Below are 20838 nucleotides of genomic sequence, written 5' to 3'. Positions count from 1 at the left end.
CTTGTCTTATAGAAGTCAGCGGATATACAAAACCAAAAGTGTGCGCATGTTTTCTCTTGAGATTCTGCTGTACACATAAATCGCGCAATCACTAAACAAAAAATATTCCATTATTTTTTTTATAAGATCCAGAAACTATGGATCCATCTGTCAAAAGGGGCGCTTATCTATGTAAGTGAACCCAATATTGTTTATGCTATTTCATTTGTATTTTATGTTTATGAGTGTTTTTTATTTGTTTTTTTTTTTATTCCGTATTCATTCATTTGCAGCTAAGCTTTCTTTATGATTTATTTACTTACTTGTCAGTACTATCAAACATATATAACCTGATGTTATCCTATCCGTGACAAATTTCATTTCAACATTAGTCGCAAAAGATTTTAAGTTTGAAAACGTCCTTGCCAATCTGCAGGTAAGCCCATCGTTATTAATTGCTTTACATAGACGATTGAATTATCTGGTTACGATGTGCAGTGTTTTACTTAATTATGTGTTATGGGTAATGTGACCTGCACTAACTCATGTTTCCTCCAGTGGCAAAATAATAACAATGAAACGCAACTTATTCACTGCTTATGAATCAACCAGAGAGTTGCCAGAGAGTGTTTGTTTTCATTGAAATTATATATTTCATCCATCTCAGTGTGACAGCCACAGCCATTTCCTATGTTTATTCTGGTGTGAGTTTGACACTTTATACTACACAGCAAATGCAAAGGCTTGGGTCTGTGCATTGAACCATCCCGGAGATGGCCTCTCATGTCTTGATCTGTACATACATAAGAAAATAAATAGCCTTGGTATGTCATCATAATTAGTCTTGTAAGGTCTGTTTTACATCATCCATTTCTGTTCTTTTTTCGCTAGGGTTACAGGATTGCTACAGGCCAGGTAGAGAAGGGGGAATTTGAGGCACTTTCCAAGAAATATGGTTAGTTGCCTTACAGTGGCAAAGAAACTTGAGGCGTAATAATCTAAATTCACTTAGATACTAAAAAGTCAACCAAGTGAAATATTATCACCTCGATTATACCTTTGTATTGTGCTACCCCAGTATTCCAAGGCCTATTATGTCCCTAAATAAGGTAATTTTAGATTAGACAGTGGCAGCAACAGAGTTTTCTTTAGTGGGAGAGACCGCATGACAAGTTAAAATGATGTTTTTTTAGTGCCATGAGCAGCTGCAAGCTATGAGTGCTTAATACCAGCTGACCCTGACAGCTACTAAAAACTTAAGGGGCCAAGGGATGTGATCATTCATTTTTTTTTTTTTTGGGGGGGGGTCCACTGCAGTGTTGGACTCTGGGGAGTGCCCCCCATCCCTTCGAACTGGAATTTTATAAGAATTGGAAGTTAAAGCCGCATTGTCACCAGTTTACTTCCGGTCGATTACGTAACAATCTCCGACGATTTTTAACGGAAAACGCGAAAAATATTTCAAAATATTGAAAGCAGTGTGTTTATTGGAAGTTTCTTTGAGGATGTGATGGATAATTTAGAGCGGATGGCCTGTTTAATATCTCGGATTTTAATAGATTCTTTTGTCTTTTAACGGTTGAGGTTTCTGTCGGACCTCCGGAAGTAAACTGGCGACAATGCGACTTTAAGATTCACAATTTTGCCTTTGTATAAGTTCAATGAATAAGACCTTTTTTTTCTCCCTTTCAGGGTCAGATGAAGGGGCATTATTTGGTTCTCTCATCACAAGCGCCTCTGGGAAAAGCAATGAAGCAGGTTTGTTTGCAAGAGAATGCCATTATAAGAAGAACTGAATAAATGGAATATGTCTGCTATTCTTAAGATGCCAGCTCACCTCCATTGAAAAGAAGGAGGAGAAGACGAAGAAGGAAAACAAGAAATAAGGCAGATTCAGAGGATTGTAACTCAACTACAGACACAATCAGCAAGTGCAATTTGGATCAGCCACTGACAATACCATCCTCAATCTTAGGTAATCAACAGGGCTCTTTTGGTGTTTTTTGCAGGTCTATCAAGCTTAGATTTAAGATTTCAGAAAAAAAGTTAATCTATCATTAATATTATCTTTATGATTTTAGAATTCCTTACCCATGCAGGTGTTACAACACAATAAATGCGAAATTTTCTGAAAATTGCACAAACAATGATATTGGAAATTTAGCATTAATTGTGCGATCTAAATGTGCACCTGATAGATATCTATCTGTAAGAAAAAAATATCATAACTCACCATCATTTGTCATCATAATCATTATCTGGAAACAGCCAAGACAATCTTAATTTTTTATTTAGAATTTATCATTTTATCATCATTTTCTTTAAATTTTTTCATTATCATTATTCATCATTTATCACCATGATCATCACTATTTTTCATCAATGATGGTATCATAACCATCATTATCATCTGCATCTTTCAGACTATGGTTCCAGTGACTCCAGCACATCAGATAATGGGGACAGGTCCAGCCCGAAATCGCCATCAGATGAGAGGAGCTCATCAGAAAGTGAACCAGGTGCCAAGGGAGGTTTCTTTGGTCTGACAGGAGACAGTAGTGATGAAGATACAAACACGTCCCTTTTGACGTCCCGATTGACAGACCGGCAGGGGACATCAGCCTTACACACCAATGTCTCAGAAAGAGAGCACCAGCAGTCGGAGTATGCTATCACATTTAAATTATTATTGTTATCATGATTTTTATTTTTATTCTCATTTTATTCCCATTTTCCCATCATTCTCAATCTTATTCTTATTCTCATTATAATTCTTAATGTTGTTATTTCTATTTTTATTGTTGTTGTTATTGTTTTTTATATATTGTGTGTCTTTAAGTGCTAATAGCATTGTACCATTTCAAAGGTTACAGCATATTCTAATAAGATTTTATTACAGACCTGTACTCAGGGGGGTGCAGGGGGTGCGAATGGACCCCCCACCCCCACAACAGCATAAGGTCCACTTTAGGTTCTCAATAGATGTGCTATTTGTAGACAAAACTAAAAAGCATAAGCTAGATCACTCTGACTGGTATGTAGTCAAATCAGACAATAAACCTCCCGTGGAGATACTGCATAAATAAATCATTCTTTTTTTTTCACGGGTGGTCAGATTTTTATCAGAAAACTCCCTCCCCCCCCCCCCAAAAAAAAAAGTAAGGTCCACTTTTTGGGATTTCTTACCCCCTAAGAAAATTCTTGGTACAGACCTGTATTGATTAATGATTTTTTTAGAAAATGTGGTTCAAAATTTATAACGTAACTATCGGAAAATTACTGTGTGAAAACACCTTACAGGCATATACACATTACATTATTTAACAAAAATTTGACAACCTCAGATTTTTCTCATCTGCCGCATGGCACCAGAGACCAGAAGTTCTCAAGCCAGAATGGAACCCAGAAAAAGTCCAATTTAGCGAGAGGGTCAGTGAGCTGTCCTCATATAAATGGTGAGAATTCCTATGTTCCACTTGTCAGTACTTTCTGAGCTCGTTTTTTGAAACCCTTACTTCCACTTAAACTAGAGGCTGTGAGGGGCTGGGGTGCGGGGAGGGGGGGATGGAGGAGGGAGATTTTGGATTTTGACTTGGGACACATTAAAATTTCAGAGCCCCTCGTTCAGTGTAACCTTTTCCCCCTTTCCCCACAACTTTAACAACCCTTCTGTTTACCTTAGAGTGCTCTTTTTGGTGGGTGGTGATGCTTGGGGGGGGGGGGGGGTAATTTTTTTTCTAGCCTTCCACATCTTTCCTTTTCCCTTTAGGGTATTTAATGAACACTTCCTTACCATGTGACAGCAGTGTGGTTGGATGTATATTTGGATGTGGTTAAAATTTTGACTCCTTGTTAGCTGGAAGTGTCGTCGAATTGGACATCTCGCAGAAGACTGTACGGTCAGGGTTGGTGCTGCAACAGGTAACTCTTTCTTCATTTATAAGATTCAAAATTGTTCCTTGATGGTTGCATCATGATTTGATTAATATCATGAAAACCCAAAATTTATGGTGCAAAATGCTGATCAAATACTGTTCACTAAGACTATCTTTTTGTGAGAATCATAGTTTTGAATACCACAATTCTCGACTATCATGTTTGGTAGAGTGGGGCTTAAGTGTTTAGTATAGCAATGAACCATTTCTTTTCCCTGCTGGTTGTCTAGTAGAGTGCATGTCAATCAAATAGCATGTTTCCCATATCCTTTTGGGGCTACTTCACAATGGTATTCCTGTTGCACTGTAAAAGTCAAGGGGTGCAGAACAAGTTTTCCTTCAAAGGGAAAGAGAGAAGGCATATTCCCTATTTGCTTGATATAACAAAAGGATCATCACACTTCATTCCCTGGCATGGTCCAGTGACTTAGTTAACTCCATATGCAAATAAAAAGCAAAAGTGATGTTGTTCCTGCTTAAACCTTGAACTCACAATTCTAGGAATAAGAATGGGGAAGTGAATTCTCGGCATTGTTATTGGGGATTTTTAAAAGAGAATCCCGAACTGTGATGGGATTTGACAATTTGAAAAAGGATTAATGAATAAAAATGGATTCCTTTTTTTTACAAATAAAAATGAATTCAATTATAAAATATACCATCGTTATATCTCATATTTCCATAGGGCGGCGGCCTCATGAGACCAGAGCCTTGTCAAGTTTGAGTGAAGTAAGTTACCTGCAGTTTGTCATAGAAAGGCTTTATCACCATCCTGCTACCCCAGCACTCATATGTTTTCAGGAGCGTGTCTAGAGAAAAATAGGTGAAAAACAGGTTGGGGTCTAGAGTACAGTAGTAAAGCACTGACAAGAGATTAAATTCAAATCGGCATCATTAGCTCTGGTAATAGGTCGCTAGATCCATATAGAAACGTTTTCTAGCATCCAAATACACATATAAAATTAAACATATTCTTGACTACCAACAAAGGGGTCAACCGGAGTCGAACTCATTACATCACATGAGCAGGCAGTGGTGGATACAGGGAGGAGGGGAGATAGGTGGATATCCACCCCCCTTTTTGAGTAAAAAAAAAAATGAAAAGCCTCTTTGTTTGAAGAAAATAAATGTTTGAGGGACGGGAGGTACTTTCTTTGTGCCTTCGCCTCCTTGACTTTGCTGATGCAACAAATCCAATTCAGCGTGAAGAATTGTAAGTTGTATGTAGTGACCTGCCAAGAACCACTGTATCTGTTAAAAGCCGTCTATCAGGCCATAATCCACCCCCCATTTGGAAATCCTGGATCCGCCCCTTGCAGGGTGGGGTTCGAATCCCTTGGATGCCTCGTCTGGACATGCTTCTGGCTTTATTTCATCAAAAACCCTACCCTACTTAAGAATGGGAATGCTTTCTCAGATATATGATAAACAATCCCGAAATAACCACAAAGCAACCTTTTGAGCTTAATTTGCCAAATTCAATTATAAACTTCCTATGATTCCAAAAATCAGCCCATGGTTATGTCTTGTCTTTCTCTCACATGGTTTTGTCTCTCACGCTTGGTATTTTGACAGGATGACAAAATGACGGCTGACAAAGCTTCTTTAAATGATTTCTATAGAAGGTACAGTACAGTTACATCCAAATTAATCAAACTCATTAATACCCTCTATCTTACAGACACTTTCCAGTCTCTATTTTGAGTTCTTCAGTCAATCTCTATGCATAAGCCTCCATAGTCTTTTTCGCAGCCACCGTAGCTCCTGTCACTCAAGCGCTCATAGTCCACGCTTACGTGACAGATACCGTGATGGTTGTGAAGGAGAATAAAGACCTCCACTAACCCGACACCATTCAATTCGTTCCGAATGGCGTCTGTTATATAGGGGTTTTATTGGCCATATGTGGTTAGCTCACCTCAATTTATTATTTTTTAGCGCATTATTGTATTGCCTGGTCCGCTGGGACGTGGTCATTTTTGGTACAATATTATTGTAATCCTGGACCTCTTTCTACTAGTATGGGACACAGTTCTCGCAATCCATTGATTTACTTACAAAAGTCACTAAAGTAGGAGCTTTTTTATCAATATTTTAGGTGTCGAGAGCTTCGTCAGTCTAAAAATGCGATGTGCACCGAGTGTGGAGGAAGGTCAAACCTGGCAAACTGTCTTGAGTGCGGGTATGAATGATCATTATTATATACGTCATCATTATTATATCATCATCATTATTTTTAACACCATCTCTGAGTTATCACACACATTCTAAGCATAGTAATTACATTAAAATAAAGAAAATATTTATCATCATTATTATCCTCATCATAAACATCATAGTCTTCATCATCATTTTTGCATCATTATCATCGTCCTCATCTTCATCAACATCAACATCATCGTGTTGTGCATCATCAGCATTACCAGCATTATTATTTTAATAATCATCATCTAAGCATTATCATCGTCATCAAAAACATCATCATCACCATCATCAATGTCATCATCATCATAATTATTCAACATTATTATTGTCATAATCATCTTAGCATTATCATCGTCATCAAAAACATCACCATCAACAATATCACCATCATCATAATTATTCAACATTATTATTGTCATCATCATCTTCGCATTATCATCGTCATCAAAAACATCACCATCACCATCAACAATATCACCATCATCATGATTATTCAACATTATTATTGTCATCATCATCATCATCTTAGCATTATCATCATCATCCGATTCAACAGCAGCTGTATATAAAACATCCTAACTTCTGCGATAAACATTGAGATCCTCAGTGCCATCCACGTCACTACCTTCTCATATCACCATGTTATCTTATTTACTGCTTTACTAAAGAAAAGACTACTGTAAAATCACCATAACAATGAATGCCTTCATCATCACATTCTCCGCCACTCTAGATATCACAATATTCACCTCACTGAGAGTAACACTATTACTACCGTGACTCCATATCTGTAGCTAATTTGAGTTTCTCTTCTCTCTCCCCTCCCCTTCCGCCGCGCTCGCTTCCTCTGCGACGCCCTGGGTCCCCGAGAATGTAGTTGTAGCTTCTCGTGCTCATTGCTGCTATCGTGCCGCTTAGCTTGCCTTTTCAGTACGGCCCTGAGACCAGGATAAACAACGTTCTCACCATTGTTTTTTTTCATAGTTTGTTTCGTTTTTTTAATGCTTAACCCGCCTATATACCATGCTGATTTTCCGCCTTTCTCATTATTTGGTGTTCATGATTTTTGGTTTCTTTTGCTCACCTCTTCACATTCAAGGCTGACTCTGTGATTACCTTTTTCGCCATCATTTCATTCATCTTTGCTCACTCCCTATATTCCAGGCTTGTATTCTCCCTTTAGCCATTAGCTTATCTCTATGTTGTCCACCCCATATTTTCCAGACTGACTCTCTGTGACGGCAAGGGTCATCTCACGAGACATTTGATGGAGTTTCCTTCACATACAAAGCTATATTCTTTCAAGCTAAAGAAGATGGTGAGTTGTATCGTAACACTAAACTTCTACGCGTCTTACCTTGACAATTATGTATTGTAAGCCATAGAGACATGCGAAACGTACTATCTGATTTTAATGAATTTCAATCAATTAGCGCAACATACGAAAGCTTCATTACATAAGAACACGATGTAGCCAGACTTTTATTCTTCTTTATTTTCCCGTATCTTTAAATTTAGGAAAAGTTTTCACGGCACATTTCGCGAGTCGCGAAAAGAGTTGTGTTTGCAATGTTGATTTCGCGAATTTGAAGCTCAAGTGACTTTTCCTTTTTTTCATAAAAAGATGTTAAACGACAACTGAAATAGGACCAAATATAATTGATCAAAAACCAACACGCTGTCCCTTAGCGGCGGCTGAATTTGAATTGCCGTAAAAGCCTGTCTTACAGTAATGTGAAGAAGTGTTCTTGTTTTCTCGAGCCGTTATCGAGTATCGATACGTTACCTTAATGTCCCATTAAGGGATCTAAATAGAACCTTCAACTTTTTTTCTATATACATTAAATTTCGCAAGATAAAAAAATTGCCACGAAACACGCAAATTTGAGTACGCGCGAAAAGAATAAGGTAGTTTTCGCTTCTCTTTCTCCTCCACTATCTCTCACCCTCCGTGCCCTAATACCCCAGATAAAGTGCCACAAGCCAACCTGTGCAGTGGTAGATATCACCAAGCTGATGATGTGCGCATCGTGTCTCGGAAAACAATTTGATGGCCACTACAGCATGATTAACGCAACCTGGTGAGTGGGGTAGGGGCCTGGGGCGGTGACTATGGCAACAGAGGAAAACACAAAGAGCAGAGTGAAATGCACTCTGAAATGGACTCAGATGTCTTTCGCCAAACAAAGACGTGGAAACTCCAAATTTCATGGTCTAGAGTGATTACGAAAACGTTTGTGTAAACCAGGCTTTCATTTTCCCACATGGAAATAAGGTTCTAGGCTTATATTTTTTAGGACATACTTGTTAATTTTATCCCCACACTAATAAAAGGATGTCAATCAACCACTCCTTTGTTATTGTTTATGATTAGAAATACAACAGTTTATTCGAAAGAAAACTTCAAACTAACAATCTAGAAAGTATCTTGGTTACTCGTTTGACTTAGCCGATGGAAATGGATGCTTTGAGTCACTCGGCATTAAGCGGGAGCATAAAATGGCGGCGCGATTGGCCTTCAATAACAAATGAGTATAATATCATGATGAATGCGAATAAGTATACTTACCGTCGTTTTTGCGTAATACTCCTAAGGCCAATGACTCATTATTGTTTTAATTTTTTTTTTGCAGGTCGCGCTCTGGTCTGAAAGGGTTACCAAGCACTATCGCCTGCGATCAGCATTTTCACTGGTAAGCGGTTATTTATTTCCCAAAAAACCCGAAGTCGAAGTTATACAAGGCTAACGGTTGCACTAACATTGTCGATGCTCGCTCTCTGGTCCTTTCTCGGCTCCACCACAGGCAGCCCATGCCCATTATAAGTAAATTTTTACTGTATTTGAGGACTAGGTATCAAAGCAGATTTATTTACAATTGTGGCGGGTGTGGCTGTTGGCAATATTACACAACTGCTATAGTGATGGAATGATAACGCTTTGTACTATCTCGTGACATTTATCACTACGTTGCATTGTTTAACATTGAATCCATTGGTTGATTAGTTTATTAGCGTGACATGAGATAACATTGCGTGACATGAGCTGGCGTTACGTGACATGAGATGGCATTACGTGACATGAGATGGCGTAGCGTGACATAAGATGACATTGCGTGACAACGCCTGACTTCGTATACATCGCTCTTTCCAGGCACCGCATGAATTGCGCCAATTCCTCAGACGAACTTCTAGTCACGCCAGAGAAGCTAGAACTCTCCGAACAGCAAGGAGACGGCCTTCTCAGCGAGTTTTACTTTTGATGCTTCTGCTAGGATGTCACGGGGGACAGGATGTCACGCACCTGTATGTCATGCGCTTGGATGTCACGCTTTGGAACCGACCTGTGCATGTCGTAGAATACGACAGGCCTTATTTGGCAGAGCCAGGACTCCGGTTCCCTTTCTTCAGATGCGACTTTATTTTCACATGCACAGCCTTATATACAGTGTGTAATTATGAAATTCCAATTTAGTTACCCATGTTATCCTCAAGGGGTTGCCCCGCATCGCACTCCGTGACCTGTTGCACGTTTGCTTTTAAGCTTTGTATTTTATGTATTAGTTTTGTATTGTATGTATTAGTTTTGTATTGTATGTATTAGGTTTGTATTGTATGTATTAGGTTTGTATTGTAGTAGGCAATGTTATTGACTTAATAAAGTTAAAAAAATAAACCTAGCTCTGCTTTCTGTACTAGCTCTACCAGCTGTACTAGCCTTATAATTATACTAGCCCTATTATCTGTATTAGCCCCATCTCTACTAACCCTATCATCTATACTAGCCCTATTATTTATTCTAGCCCTACTATCTAGATACTAGCCCTATCATCTATACTAGCCCTATTATCTGTATTAGCCCCATTATCTCTACTAACCCTATCATCTATACTAGCCCTATTATTTATTCTAGCCCTACTATCTAGATACTAACACTATCATCTATACTAGCCCTATTATCTGTAGTAGCCCCATTATCTCTACTAACACTATCATCTATACTAGCCCTATTATCTGTATTAGCCCCATTATCTCTACTAACACTATCATCTATACTAGCCCTATTATCTGTAGTAGCCCCATTATCTCTACTAACACTATCATCTATACTAGCCCTATTATCTGTATTAGCCCCATTATCTCTACTAACCCTATCATCTATTCTAGCCCTATTATTTATTCTAGACCTACTATCTAGATACTAGCCCTATTAATTCAGCAATTCACGCATTTTGCTTTATAGGGAACAGAAAATGGTTAAAATAGTTAGGGTAATGGTTAAAGGTGACTCATGACAAAACTTAAAAAAAATATCGATCAATTGAAGAACCTTTTAAGGGAATTTTTGTTGCCTACGGCTAGCGACGCCCCTCAAATGGTACGGGCAGGTTGTCAGTTTCATACGAAACTAGTCTATGATCATCCAAAAAGCACGTTAAGTTTATGTCATCATCCAAACCTAAATAGAATGAAGAAATCAGTTTTTTATTCACTTTAAACGTGGAGCATCAGGACGACCCTAAGATGTCCTGCCGAGTAGTTTGGCTCGTGTTCGCTAGTAAGTAGAGACTTATGCCTAGTGACGCACGACTTCTGGTGATTACACTTGACATTTTCGTTAAATGTTGAGAGCAGACGTATTCACTCCGTTTTCGGTCTCACGTACACCTTGTGGTTTTCGTTTTTGATTTGGGACTGGTTTTTGGTGACGGAAGCCATTTCGCAGTTACGGCGGCCTTAAGACCGCTAACCAATGAGAATGCGTCGGAAAGCACCGGGCGTCAAAAATTCAGACAATAGATGCGTTCACATTTAAATCAACAGCAACGCAAAGCTAACAACTATTTGAACTTACTATGCTGCGTGCTTATCGATATTTTCTCGGCGACAGCTAAGACTAATGTTGTTCTGGTTGTGATCGATCTAAACCTGTGACGGATGCAGATTTGGTAGGATTCAAAAGTTATGATCGATGTCCACTACCCTGGTTACCAGAGCCTCCAGACTTCTCTCGTCCAGTGACGCTCAGCTGAAATACTTTGATTCTGCGTCACTGGGCGAGAGAAGTTTGGAGACTCTGGTACCCAGGGTAGATGTCCACCAAAAAAACGGTTCTGCCTGGTAAACTAAAGACACAGGGTGCCCGTATAACTGAAAACGGAGACGTGACCAATGTGCTCCTGTTTGACATCACTCTATTCTATGAAAAGTTTATATCTACTTGATGAAATCATCATTGGTCAAAAAGTTAATGGTTAACTACAATATTTTTGACATTCTAAGATTTTTTCAAGATTTATTTGCAAAAATTATGATAATCTCGAGGTATTTTTATTCATTTTACATAATAATAGTCTGTATTTAAATTATTTTAGATTGTTTGATTTCATCTTCACCAATTACTTGTCCAAATTGTAGTCCCACCCTCCCTAGTTTTCTGTTGTTACAACTTATAACTTACAACTTGAGCCGAGACGCTAACCGCTGACCTTTTATTCGGCGTTGACGAAAACAAAACTCTAATGATCAACAGAGTTCATAGTACTTAAAGAGTTCTTGACAGCCACACCTTTGTTATTGCTTCTATTCTATTGGAAGACAAATTATGTGTTAAAATTTCGAAATGGCCATCTAAAACAAAGTTTAATGCGTTATTTACCAAATTCAATCGAAAAGGCTTCCCCAAATCGGCCGATGGAAATGGATGTTTTTTCACACTTGGTACTTTGCTAGGATGACAAAATGGTGGCTGCCAGAGGCTTAGTGTCACCCCTCGGGTTTATCGCACGCTATCAAGAGCTTAGATAATGTCCCTCCGCAATAAATTCGTTTCGCACTAAACCGGCGTCCTGCGTTGCTTTGCTAAAGCTTTGTAAAAATCCTCCCCTCGCTCTCTCTCTCAGGGTGGATAATCTTAGACGAGTAGGTTAGCCGACGTCTGCCCACAAGACCTACAAATCCCGTTTCTTTTGTACTTTAATTATCTTTTTTAGGTTATTTTCTTCTTTCTGCAGAGGCATCTCAGAATAACCACAAGCGTCAATTTGTAAGTCAGGTAGCAGCCGCCCGAGGTCGTTTTTGCGTGACTCCGACCTCGGGAGGCTGCAAAAGAGACTATAAGTCACGGTACAGGGAGCTCACCTCTACGGTTTGAATGCTGTGACACGGAAGCTATTTCGCAGTCAAGACGGCCGTTTGACCGCTAACCAATGAGAGAGCGCCAGAAAGCACCGGGCGCCGAAAAAGTAGACAAGAGATACAAACGCACAAACGCACACACGCACTAAATCAAAAACAACGCAAAGCTAAAAAACAACTCTAACTTTATTCAAACCGTAGAGGTGAGCTCCCTGTGGTAGGGGTGTGTTGGCTCCCGCGAATAGCAAATTGGTCGTGAGTTAGTTTTCGTGTTAGAAGTGTTGGATTCGCTAGTGTGACAATAAGTGAATGTTATAGTTAATTGCCGTGATAGCTACAACAGGGAGCACAGTTTCTTAGGATAAATTCTGACAATACCACAAAACTCCCTCTGATTTGGCTGAAATGTGCCTTGTTTGCAACGCGCACCTTTAATTAGAAAACCCGGGCAGGCTGCGTTGAGTAATCTGAACTATGACACAAGAACAGTCTCCGTCGCGCTAGCCGAAACCTACCCGCTTAATAAAAAAAAACACAGTCTAAAGAATAGAAGGATGTGCCACCTGTAGGGCGAGGGGCGGGGCCAGCACCACGTTATGTGTGACATGAACAGTCAACAGAAAAAAAATCTATTCTACCACCGCACTGAGAAATTCGACCGTGCTGAAACCAACAAACCGAGACATTTAAAGAATTGATTTCCATCGGCAAGTTTTCAGGACATGGGCCATCCTATTATCAAATATAAACATGAATAATAAAGGACTGCTTGCTGCGTATTTATCGGTCAAATTTTGTGTTCTTTATTTTTTCTTATTGTAGGGATCTAATCATGAGCATTACAACGTGCTCCGCCGAACAGCTTTTCAAGCTGACTCTGGGACTAAAAGAAGCGAGGGAACAATTGCTGGTACCTTCAAAATCAACGACGGCAGTGTAGTAGGTAAGAACGTAAATGCCATGCCACAATTCCAGAGATTGGGTTTCTTATCTAATAAGATCATTTACACACGAAAACACTTGTTTGTCTAATGACATATCGCTGTAGGTGTCAAGGAAGTGTTTGCTTGTCATCCCGTTGTAGGTGTTACCCAAGTGTAATACAGGCCCGTAGCCAGTATTTTGAGCGGAGGTCTCGTTTACCCATTAAGCGGACCATTTTTTGGGGGGTAGCTCAGTAGCATAGCTAGGTGGACGACCCAGCCCCCCCCCCCCCCTTCTTCTAAAAAAGTATAGCCTACAATTCAGGCGTTTACCCGATGTTTTTATAGCGAAAAAACAGCCTCAAGCGATTCGCAGCCGCCATCTTGGATTTTGAGCAAACAATGAAAATCCAAAATGGCGGCTATAAAACACCAGGTAAACGCGTGCATTGCATGCTAAAATAAAGTAAATGTATGAGACATTATCTAAAATACAGCATAAACTGCATTGAAAGGAAAGGGCCTTCCCAACCCTCCCCCCCCCCCTCGCTACTGGCTTGGTCCGTCTAATGACATATCTTTGTAGGCGTTGGAGTTTACGAAATTGGAAAAGATGGCAAGGTGGACATCGACCTTAAAATAAAGATAATACCTTCAAGGTCAGGTGGTGCGGGAGGAGGAGGCAATACCCCTAATATGGCACCGGCAGGGGGTGGTAGTACCCCTCCCGAGGCACCAGGAGGGGGTGGTAGTACCCCTAATGAGGGACCAGGAGGGGGCGGAAGTAACTCTGCAGAGGCACCCGTAGGCGGCGGTAGCACCCCTAATGAGGGAGAAGGAAGTACCAGCCCTTCTCAAGCTGCGGGAGGTACGTGGTTATGAAAATATTTGGGAAGTCTCTTTGACTTGAGTGCAACGCCCCTAGCTTTGATTGACAGGCACTTATATAACCAGGAGGATTCTGCCGTGTCCGACAGAGCAAAAAATGGCATGAAATTTTCCAGTTCTCAATATATCAGCTCAAGATTCCGCATACACGGAGTTCCTCTGACCAAAAGCTTAATTCCAAATTAGAAAGAAATTTTGAAATTTAGATATAAGCGAGCAAAGTTGGCTAAATTTCTGATCAGAGCCCGACTTCTCCCTAAAAACGAGGAGAATTCATACTTTGAACATTTGAAAATTGCACTCATATCTCGAAGACGAATTCATTAGAACATAACACTTTTTGAACCTCTATGCAAAAAATTTAACCTTACCGAAGTTAACCAGACCTTATTTTGGGAAGACTTGCCATTTTTTTGCTCTGTCGCCGTGTCCTGAACTACACTAGAAAATATCATGCAACGCTTCTTGTCACGGTAGCTTTTTCTAACCAAATAAAGAGCTGCTTTAATTCTATTGCCGGAAAAGTAAGCAATGAATATTCAGGATTTCTTATTACTCAGGTGATGACGACCAAATCGCGTTATCTGTCCACAATAAGTTTCGCGAAGTGCACAACGCTCCGCCCATGACCCTCAATACTGAAATGTCTAAAGCTGCAAAAAATTACGCCGAGAAACTTGCAAGAACGCGTACATTCCGACACGCCTCCGAGGGGGAGAGAGATGGCGCTGGCGAAAACTTGTCTTTTGGATGCTCTTCAAAAAAGAGACAAACTCCAGAGGAAGCCGTTACGTTATGGTATGACTTTTGAATCATTCCAAGTTTTTTTTTTTTTTGTCGTCCCTTTTTTTTATTCGAAGAGGCCGGACGAACAGCAAATAGCGACATTTGGCAAAATAAGCGCGTGGCTTTGTTCTTTATTTCCGTTGAAACTCCACAAAAACGCTTGCTACGCAGGCTATTGTCCTCAGTCCTCAACAGACCGTCAATCAGAATTTCCACGTGCTGTTTTGGAATTTTCTCTTGTTTTCCGGCGTCGCCATCGTCTTTACTTAAACTCCCTGTTAGGCTTCTGAAAAGCGACAAAACATTATGAAATATATACAGACTGTCTTCGCTAAAGTATGTGCATTAAAATTGTCGTCATCCACAATGCGTAGCTAGGTTCGAAAAAGCGCTACTTTTGTCTGTTGCAGCGAGCAACCTTAGTTTAGTGTGAAAGCACAAGTATATTTTTTTGTAAGAAATGTTGCGCAGTTGGGATTGGTTGATGCGACATTGTTACCAGTTTACTTCCGCAGGGCCGACGGGAGCCTCGACCGATAAAAGACAAAAGAATCTATTAGAATCCGCACTATCTTGCAGGCCATCGGCTCGAAATTATCAGCCGCATGCTCGACAATGCTTTTACAATTTGAAATACTTTTCGCGTTGTCCTTTTATCGGAAATTGTTACGTTATAAAGTAAACTGGGGATATTGCCGCTTTAAGTGCTAACCTCAGCAAATAAAATCTGACATGCTCGAAGTCTTTTAAAATACTTTTTTCAATTTGAAATACTTTTCGCGTTGTCCGTTTATCATCGGAAATTGTTATGTAATTGACCTGAAGTAAACTGGGATATTGCCGCTTTAGCGCTGACCACGGCAAATAAAAGCTGCCAATCGCAATAACTCACACTCTATTCGACACTCACTGATTTGTCCTCCGGCAGGTATAACGAGGTTTGTAATCCCGGCTACACCTTTGGCGGGAAAAAGGAAAGGGGCACTGGTCACTTTACGCAGGTTGTGTGGAAGACAAGTACGGAGCTTGGGTTTGGCTCAGCGTCCGCTGAGCAGGGTGGCATGAAATGCACATACTACGTCGGGAGATACAAAGAGGCTGGTAACCAGCCTGTAGATTACGATAAATACGTCGAGAAGGGTAGCTTTGATAAGCAATCTTACTGCCCAAAAGTGAGCAAAAAAGCTATGTTTTTTAAACTCTAATTTGCTACACTAGCCAGCAAACAAATATGTATACTTTTAAATCTTATTAATCGAATTAATGATAAATAAATGAATAAATATTATTTTTGGACCGAATTATTTCGTTACCGACCATGGAAACCTCCTTTACCAAGAACCTCCCATACTACCCCTCCCTAGCGACAAAAGTTGTGAACATGGTGGATTTGGATTGTCTTGTCAGCGAGAGCTCAGAAAAACTGTCTAATCCCCCCCCCCTTTTTAAAGAGAAGCAAGAAGCTAAAACACTTTATAGAGTGTTTAACAAAAAAACGTTTCTGAGCGGATGTGCGCTATTTTTCTTCCCTTTTTTACACGAAAGCGCGATGTATAGGAACTACATGTATAAATAGGTTGACGATATTTATATTAAGCGTTACTCTATGAGAAACCCAGATACCCCCCTCGAAACCAAATGGCATGTCGTACCCAGACCAGTACCCAGTCGCCAAAATGAGAATTAACTAAGAAGGAATAAAGGAAACATAATTAATACGCGGGTTGCCTGTGGCGATTAATAAGGCGCGCTCTACTGTGTGGGTAAAATACCACAGGCAACCCGCGATACCTGAGCTATTAGACAACATGTCGGCATAATTTTTATTGTTTCAATACGCTAGCTGTACAGTCACTGATTTGCTTATTTCTTTCTCTTATAATTTTCTGTTTTTCGATATTGAAAGTGGCGATATATGAAGTTATTTAAAGACTAGACATACTGGTAACATCATAAGTCTGGGAGATCACCTCTATGGTTTTAATAACGGTTCGAATTGTTAATTAGATTTGCGCTGTTGGTTTATACGGTTACCGGGTATACCCGGGTATCCCGGGGTTTAGCCTGCCAAGAACGAGTGCAAATTAAAGTCCAAAAATCACTTTGCTTATCGCAACTATCTTAATGTAAGAGAATGTTCATTAATTACCCCGAGGGGAGATTTTGGCTAAGGACACCTTAAAATTCCAGAGCTCCCCCCCCCCCCCCCCTCTGTCACTGTATATCTTTTTTCCCATCTTATCTAAGATTTCAGTAGAACTCATACAAAAATTGAGAGCCCCCCCACCCTCAGGGGGCCAATTTTTTCGTAGCCCCCTTCCCCCTCCCCCAGGGTATCTAATAAACACTACCTAACATATAGGGAAGGTAATTGTCTGTATGTCGGTCTAGTTGCTAATCGTTACAATTCTAGTAGCACTGTACCCAAAGTCTTTTTTTGTTCCGATTCGTTCACCCTCCCCTCCCCTCCCTACATTTGACTCCACCAATAACTTTGGATGATAAATTTTATATACATACTGTCTACAATTCTTCGTGTCTAATCTTGACAATATATTTATATTCTTTAAACTCTCACAATGGATGACACGTATAAATAAATTGCCATATAACAGTATCTTAATGCACACACATGACACGCAATACACGTTTTGTACACGGGTTAAAGACAGTTTTACTTTACCCCTTTGGCGAAAACTGTAAAACTCTTGTCAAGGTTGTCAGGCAGAAATATTTCTTTACATAATTAATCAATACAAAAGGCCTAATTAGTCATGATCGTTAACCAGACGAATAAATACAAAACAATATTCGACCCAAATTTTCGTCTTCAATAATACTTCTTCAGACGAAAATTTGGCAGATACTAATACCAATTCTTAACATAATTAAACATATTGTATGTCTTGAATAGTCACCCAAATTGTCTTAAATGTGAATCTTATTTCTTTGAAATCTAATACCAATTCTTAACATAGTTAAACATACTGTATGTCTTGAATAGTCACCCAAATTGTCTTAAATGTGAATCTTATTTCTTTGAAATCATGAAAAATGCAATGCACTCTGGGAAGACTAGGCGTGCTTTTTTATACCCTGACGCAAAAAAAATGCCTTTTTATATTGTATACACTGGTTCTCAGCATTTGTCGCACTTAGTAGTTGCGCACAGAGTCTGATACCAAAATGATCGTGCAAACACAAAACTTTCGCAGTTTTTCAGTATCTAATTGCATGACTTCACCGCAGATGACATTTCTGTCGAATTGAAGTCACGTGAGACATGACATTCCTGATATAACGTCACCACTAACACCGGTTAATTGATTAACCGCTCTCGGCGTTACAGTCTTTATGACGTCATCAATCACATGCTATTTCTGGAGATGACGTCATACAACCGTCATGTCCTTATTTATTTATTAGCTGATTCGAGGCCATTGGTCATCCATAGGGACGCTCTTCAGGAGAAGGGATTTGTCTTATATACTTTGACTGGTAAAGTTCATATAAATATTACTCCAATCTCCCGGAGAATGTTTTTTTTAACCCAGTTGTCGATGATGTCTGAAGAAAATCTGATTTTGCGTCGTCCTTACGTCAATGCGTGACGTACGCACGTCATTGCTTGATGTACACACGTCATTGCGTGACGTTTTTCAATAATTTTCTAGGATTTTGTAATCCACGTTGCATCGCTCCCACAAGTGATCTTTCAAATTTACTAATGGGACTCGGAACATTTGAACTCCATAAAAAGCAAGTAAGCTCTACATCGTGGCGTAGCTAGGTCTTTGTAGGAAAATCATCGCTGTTGATATGGCAACAGTTGCTATGAACAGCAACAAAAATAGCCTGTCAATGACCCTAGCAACAGATTCCCATTCCTCCTTGATACCTTCCACCTTCTCTTGTTCCCGAGCTCTGTCGGTGAGAATCGTTATTCCCTCGAGTAATCGATCGTGCACCGGATTGCCTCCTCGGAAACGCATGTGGTTGTCGTTAACTGTCGTGATGAAGTCGCGCGAGTTCAGCATCTTGTCGCCGACTTTCGGTGTCATTACGATCACGTCTTTGGGGGTGCTGTTGTTCGTGTGGTCATCGGGTGGGTTTCCGTTACTGTCGGGGAATATCGGGACGTAGCCGTGCGTGTAGTGTGGGTTCGAACTGTAAAACAAAACAATCGTATTCACTCGTGAAAACATCGACTTTATTCGCGTTACTGTCGGGGAACATCGGGACGTAGCCGTGTATGTAGTATAAGCTCGCACAGATGAACAAAACAATCGAATTCACACGGTTTTTCGATACTGTCGGGGAACAACGGGATGTAGCCGTGTGTGTAGTGTGCTCGCACAGCGAAAACAGAACATTTATTCCCTTGAGAAAATATCGGGATGACCGTCGGTGGGGTTTTCGGAACTGTCGGCGCTACGAAACAAAATGTTGGTATTCACTCATGAAACCACAGGTTTCAGTGACCTTATGGGGACTCCATCCATCCCTCCCCCACCACACCCCACCCTCTCCTTGGGGGCTCCTTGGGACTTGTTTGCACTGTGTGATGAATAGTGATCAATAAGCACACCTGATTTTGTGGGTTGGCTTCTCTTTGGGTTTGGTGACTCGAAGCAAAGGTGCGAGGTACTCGAGCAGCAGGGTTCGGATCCAGTTCGGGACATCTTCGGAAGGACCAGTCGACTCGTAGATGTTAAGCACGAAACACGTGGCTATAAGAGCGAGGCCGATCTCAACCTGTTAAACGAGAGAAAAAATGTCACAGAGAAAGTCGAGATGGGTTTCTACCAGCCACGACATTGTAATCATAGCAATATTGTATTAATGCTTGTTCAGTTAAAAAAGGGAGTTTTGTTAAACCTCCGACCCTTATAGCGTAGCGATGGCCCCTAAAGGGTACTACTATTTAGTATAAGCCTGGTAGTTTCTTTTGGACTCTTCGACACTATTTCTTTCAATCTGCTAATTGTCAACTGTGTTAATAGTTTCTTAATTTTTCCTTGCTCTATTACGGTAAATGGCATATGTCTAAATAAAAAAAAAATTAAATAAAAAAAATTAAACAAAATAAAGCAAAATGAAATAAAACAAAACAATTTTTAAATACTAAAAAATAAAAAATAAATATAAATAAATAAAATAAATGAAATGAAATAAAATATTAGGGTGAGTTTTGGTACCATGGAAGCAACGAAGAATTTCCCGATAAGTGGGGTGACGTCTGAGGTGGTTGGGGTATTCTCCGCGATCATCAACATAAACACTGTCATGGCGAGTAGGGTGGTAATGACGAGGGTGACACGCTCCCCTGTGTTCGGTGGCAGCACAAAGGTCAGCAGGGCGAAGGCGGTGATCAGGAAGCAGGGGACGATCAGGTTATTGAAGTAGAAGAGGACCTTGCGCCGGATGTGCAGGGTGAACACCAGGTTTGGGTAGGGCTCGGGGCAACAGCTGAAGGAAAACGTGTACAGTCAGTTCATTATAAGAGTTGAAAGGTAACCACTGGAAATCAGGAAGATGTGCAAGGTTAATAAATAAGGTTCATTATAAGAGTTGAAGGTAACCACTGGAAATCAGGAAGACGTAATAAATAAGGTTCATTATAAGAGTTGAAGGTAACCACTGGAAATCAAGAAGATATGCACGGTTAATAAATGAGGTTCATTAGAAGAGTTGAAAGGAAACCACTGGAAATCAGGAAGATGTACACGGTTAATAAAGAAGGTTTATTAGAAGAGTTGAAAGGTAACCACTGGAAATCTTATAAGAGTTGAAAGGTAACCACTGGAAATCAAGAACATATGCACGGTTAATAAATAAGGTTTATCAATCATAAACGTAGAATGGAATCCACTGGATATCTTCTATCCTACTGTTATGCGTCCAACCTTGTGGTCTGCCTCGACATAAAGGTGAAATAAGAGAAATGCAAAGTCTCAATATTTCGGCAAGCCAATACCTGCCTTCAG

General features: G+C 40.1%; 3 protein-coding genes across 8 annotated transcripts in view; 2 read left to right on the top strand and 1 right to left on the bottom strand.

Annotated features, from left to right (window-relative positions):
* The first annotated feature begins 56 nt into the window (after nucleotides 1-56).
* On the top strand, nucleotides 57-9796 carry LOC116612557. Its single transcript, XM_048722838.1, has 15 exons — nucleotides 57-171; nucleotides 372-415; nucleotides 871-934; nucleotides 1672-1737; nucleotides 1805-1954; nucleotides 2403-2643; nucleotides 3324-3434; nucleotides 3836-3900; nucleotides 4600-4643; nucleotides 5490-5539; nucleotides 6013-6096; nucleotides 7344-7437; nucleotides 8088-8200; nucleotides 8753-8812; nucleotides 9271-9796. Exons 1-15 carry the CDS (start codon nucleotides 138-140, stop codon nucleotides 9377-9379), a joined length of 1329 nt encoding a protein of 442 aa, XP_048578795.1. The 5' UTR covers nucleotides 57-137; the 3' UTR covers nucleotides 9380-9796.
* Nucleotides 9797-9853: 57 nt separating this feature from the next.
* On the top strand, nucleotides 9854-16152 carry LOC5504979 (protein PRY1-like). Of its 2 annotated transcripts, none has more exons than XM_048722840.1 (6): nucleotides 9854-10674; nucleotides 12131-12162; nucleotides 13077-13197; nucleotides 13764-14045; nucleotides 14626-14863; nucleotides 15780-16152. In XM_048722840.1, the coding sequence occupies exons 1-6, from the start codon at nucleotides 10641-10643 to the stop codon at nucleotides 16054-16056; spliced, it is 984 nt and encodes a 327-aa protein (XP_048578797.1). In that variant the 5' UTR covers nucleotides 9854-10640; the 3' UTR covers nucleotides 16057-16152. The 2 variants fall into 2 exon arrangements, with proteins under 2 accessions (XP_048578797.1, XP_048578796.1); XM_048722839.1 differs by having other exon boundaries at nucleotides 10028-10674; nucleotides 12110-12162.
* A 1192-nt stretch (nucleotides 16153-17344) lies between these two features.
* Nucleotides 17345-20838, bottom strand: part of LOC5504980 (neuronal acetylcholine receptor subunit alpha-10) — a 37535-nt gene continuing 34041 nt past the window's right edge. For all 5 annotated transcript variants that reach the window (XM_048722480.1, XM_048722483.1, XM_048722481.1 and 2 more), the window contains 3 exons: nucleotides 20050-20320; nucleotides 19440-19606; nucleotides 17345-19018 (listed from right to left, as the gene is read on the bottom strand). In XM_048722480.1, the coding sequence (XP_048578437.1) occupies nucleotides 18622-19018; nucleotides 19440-19606; nucleotides 20050-20320 (835 nt within the window). In that variant the 3' untranslated portion in view covers nucleotides 17345-18621. The remainder of the gene's footprint in view (nucleotides 19019-19439; nucleotides 19607-20049; nucleotides 20321-20838) is intronic.

This window comes from Nematostella vectensis, chromosome 15, assembly GCF_932526225.1.
Source record: "Nematostella vectensis chromosome 15, jaNemVect1.1, whole genome shotgun sequence".
NCBI classification, from domain to species: domain Eukaryota; kingdom Metazoa; phylum Cnidaria; class Anthozoa; order Actiniaria; family Edwardsiidae; genus Nematostella; species Nematostella vectensis.
This window is presented reverse-complemented; position numbering and strand designations above follow the sequence as displayed.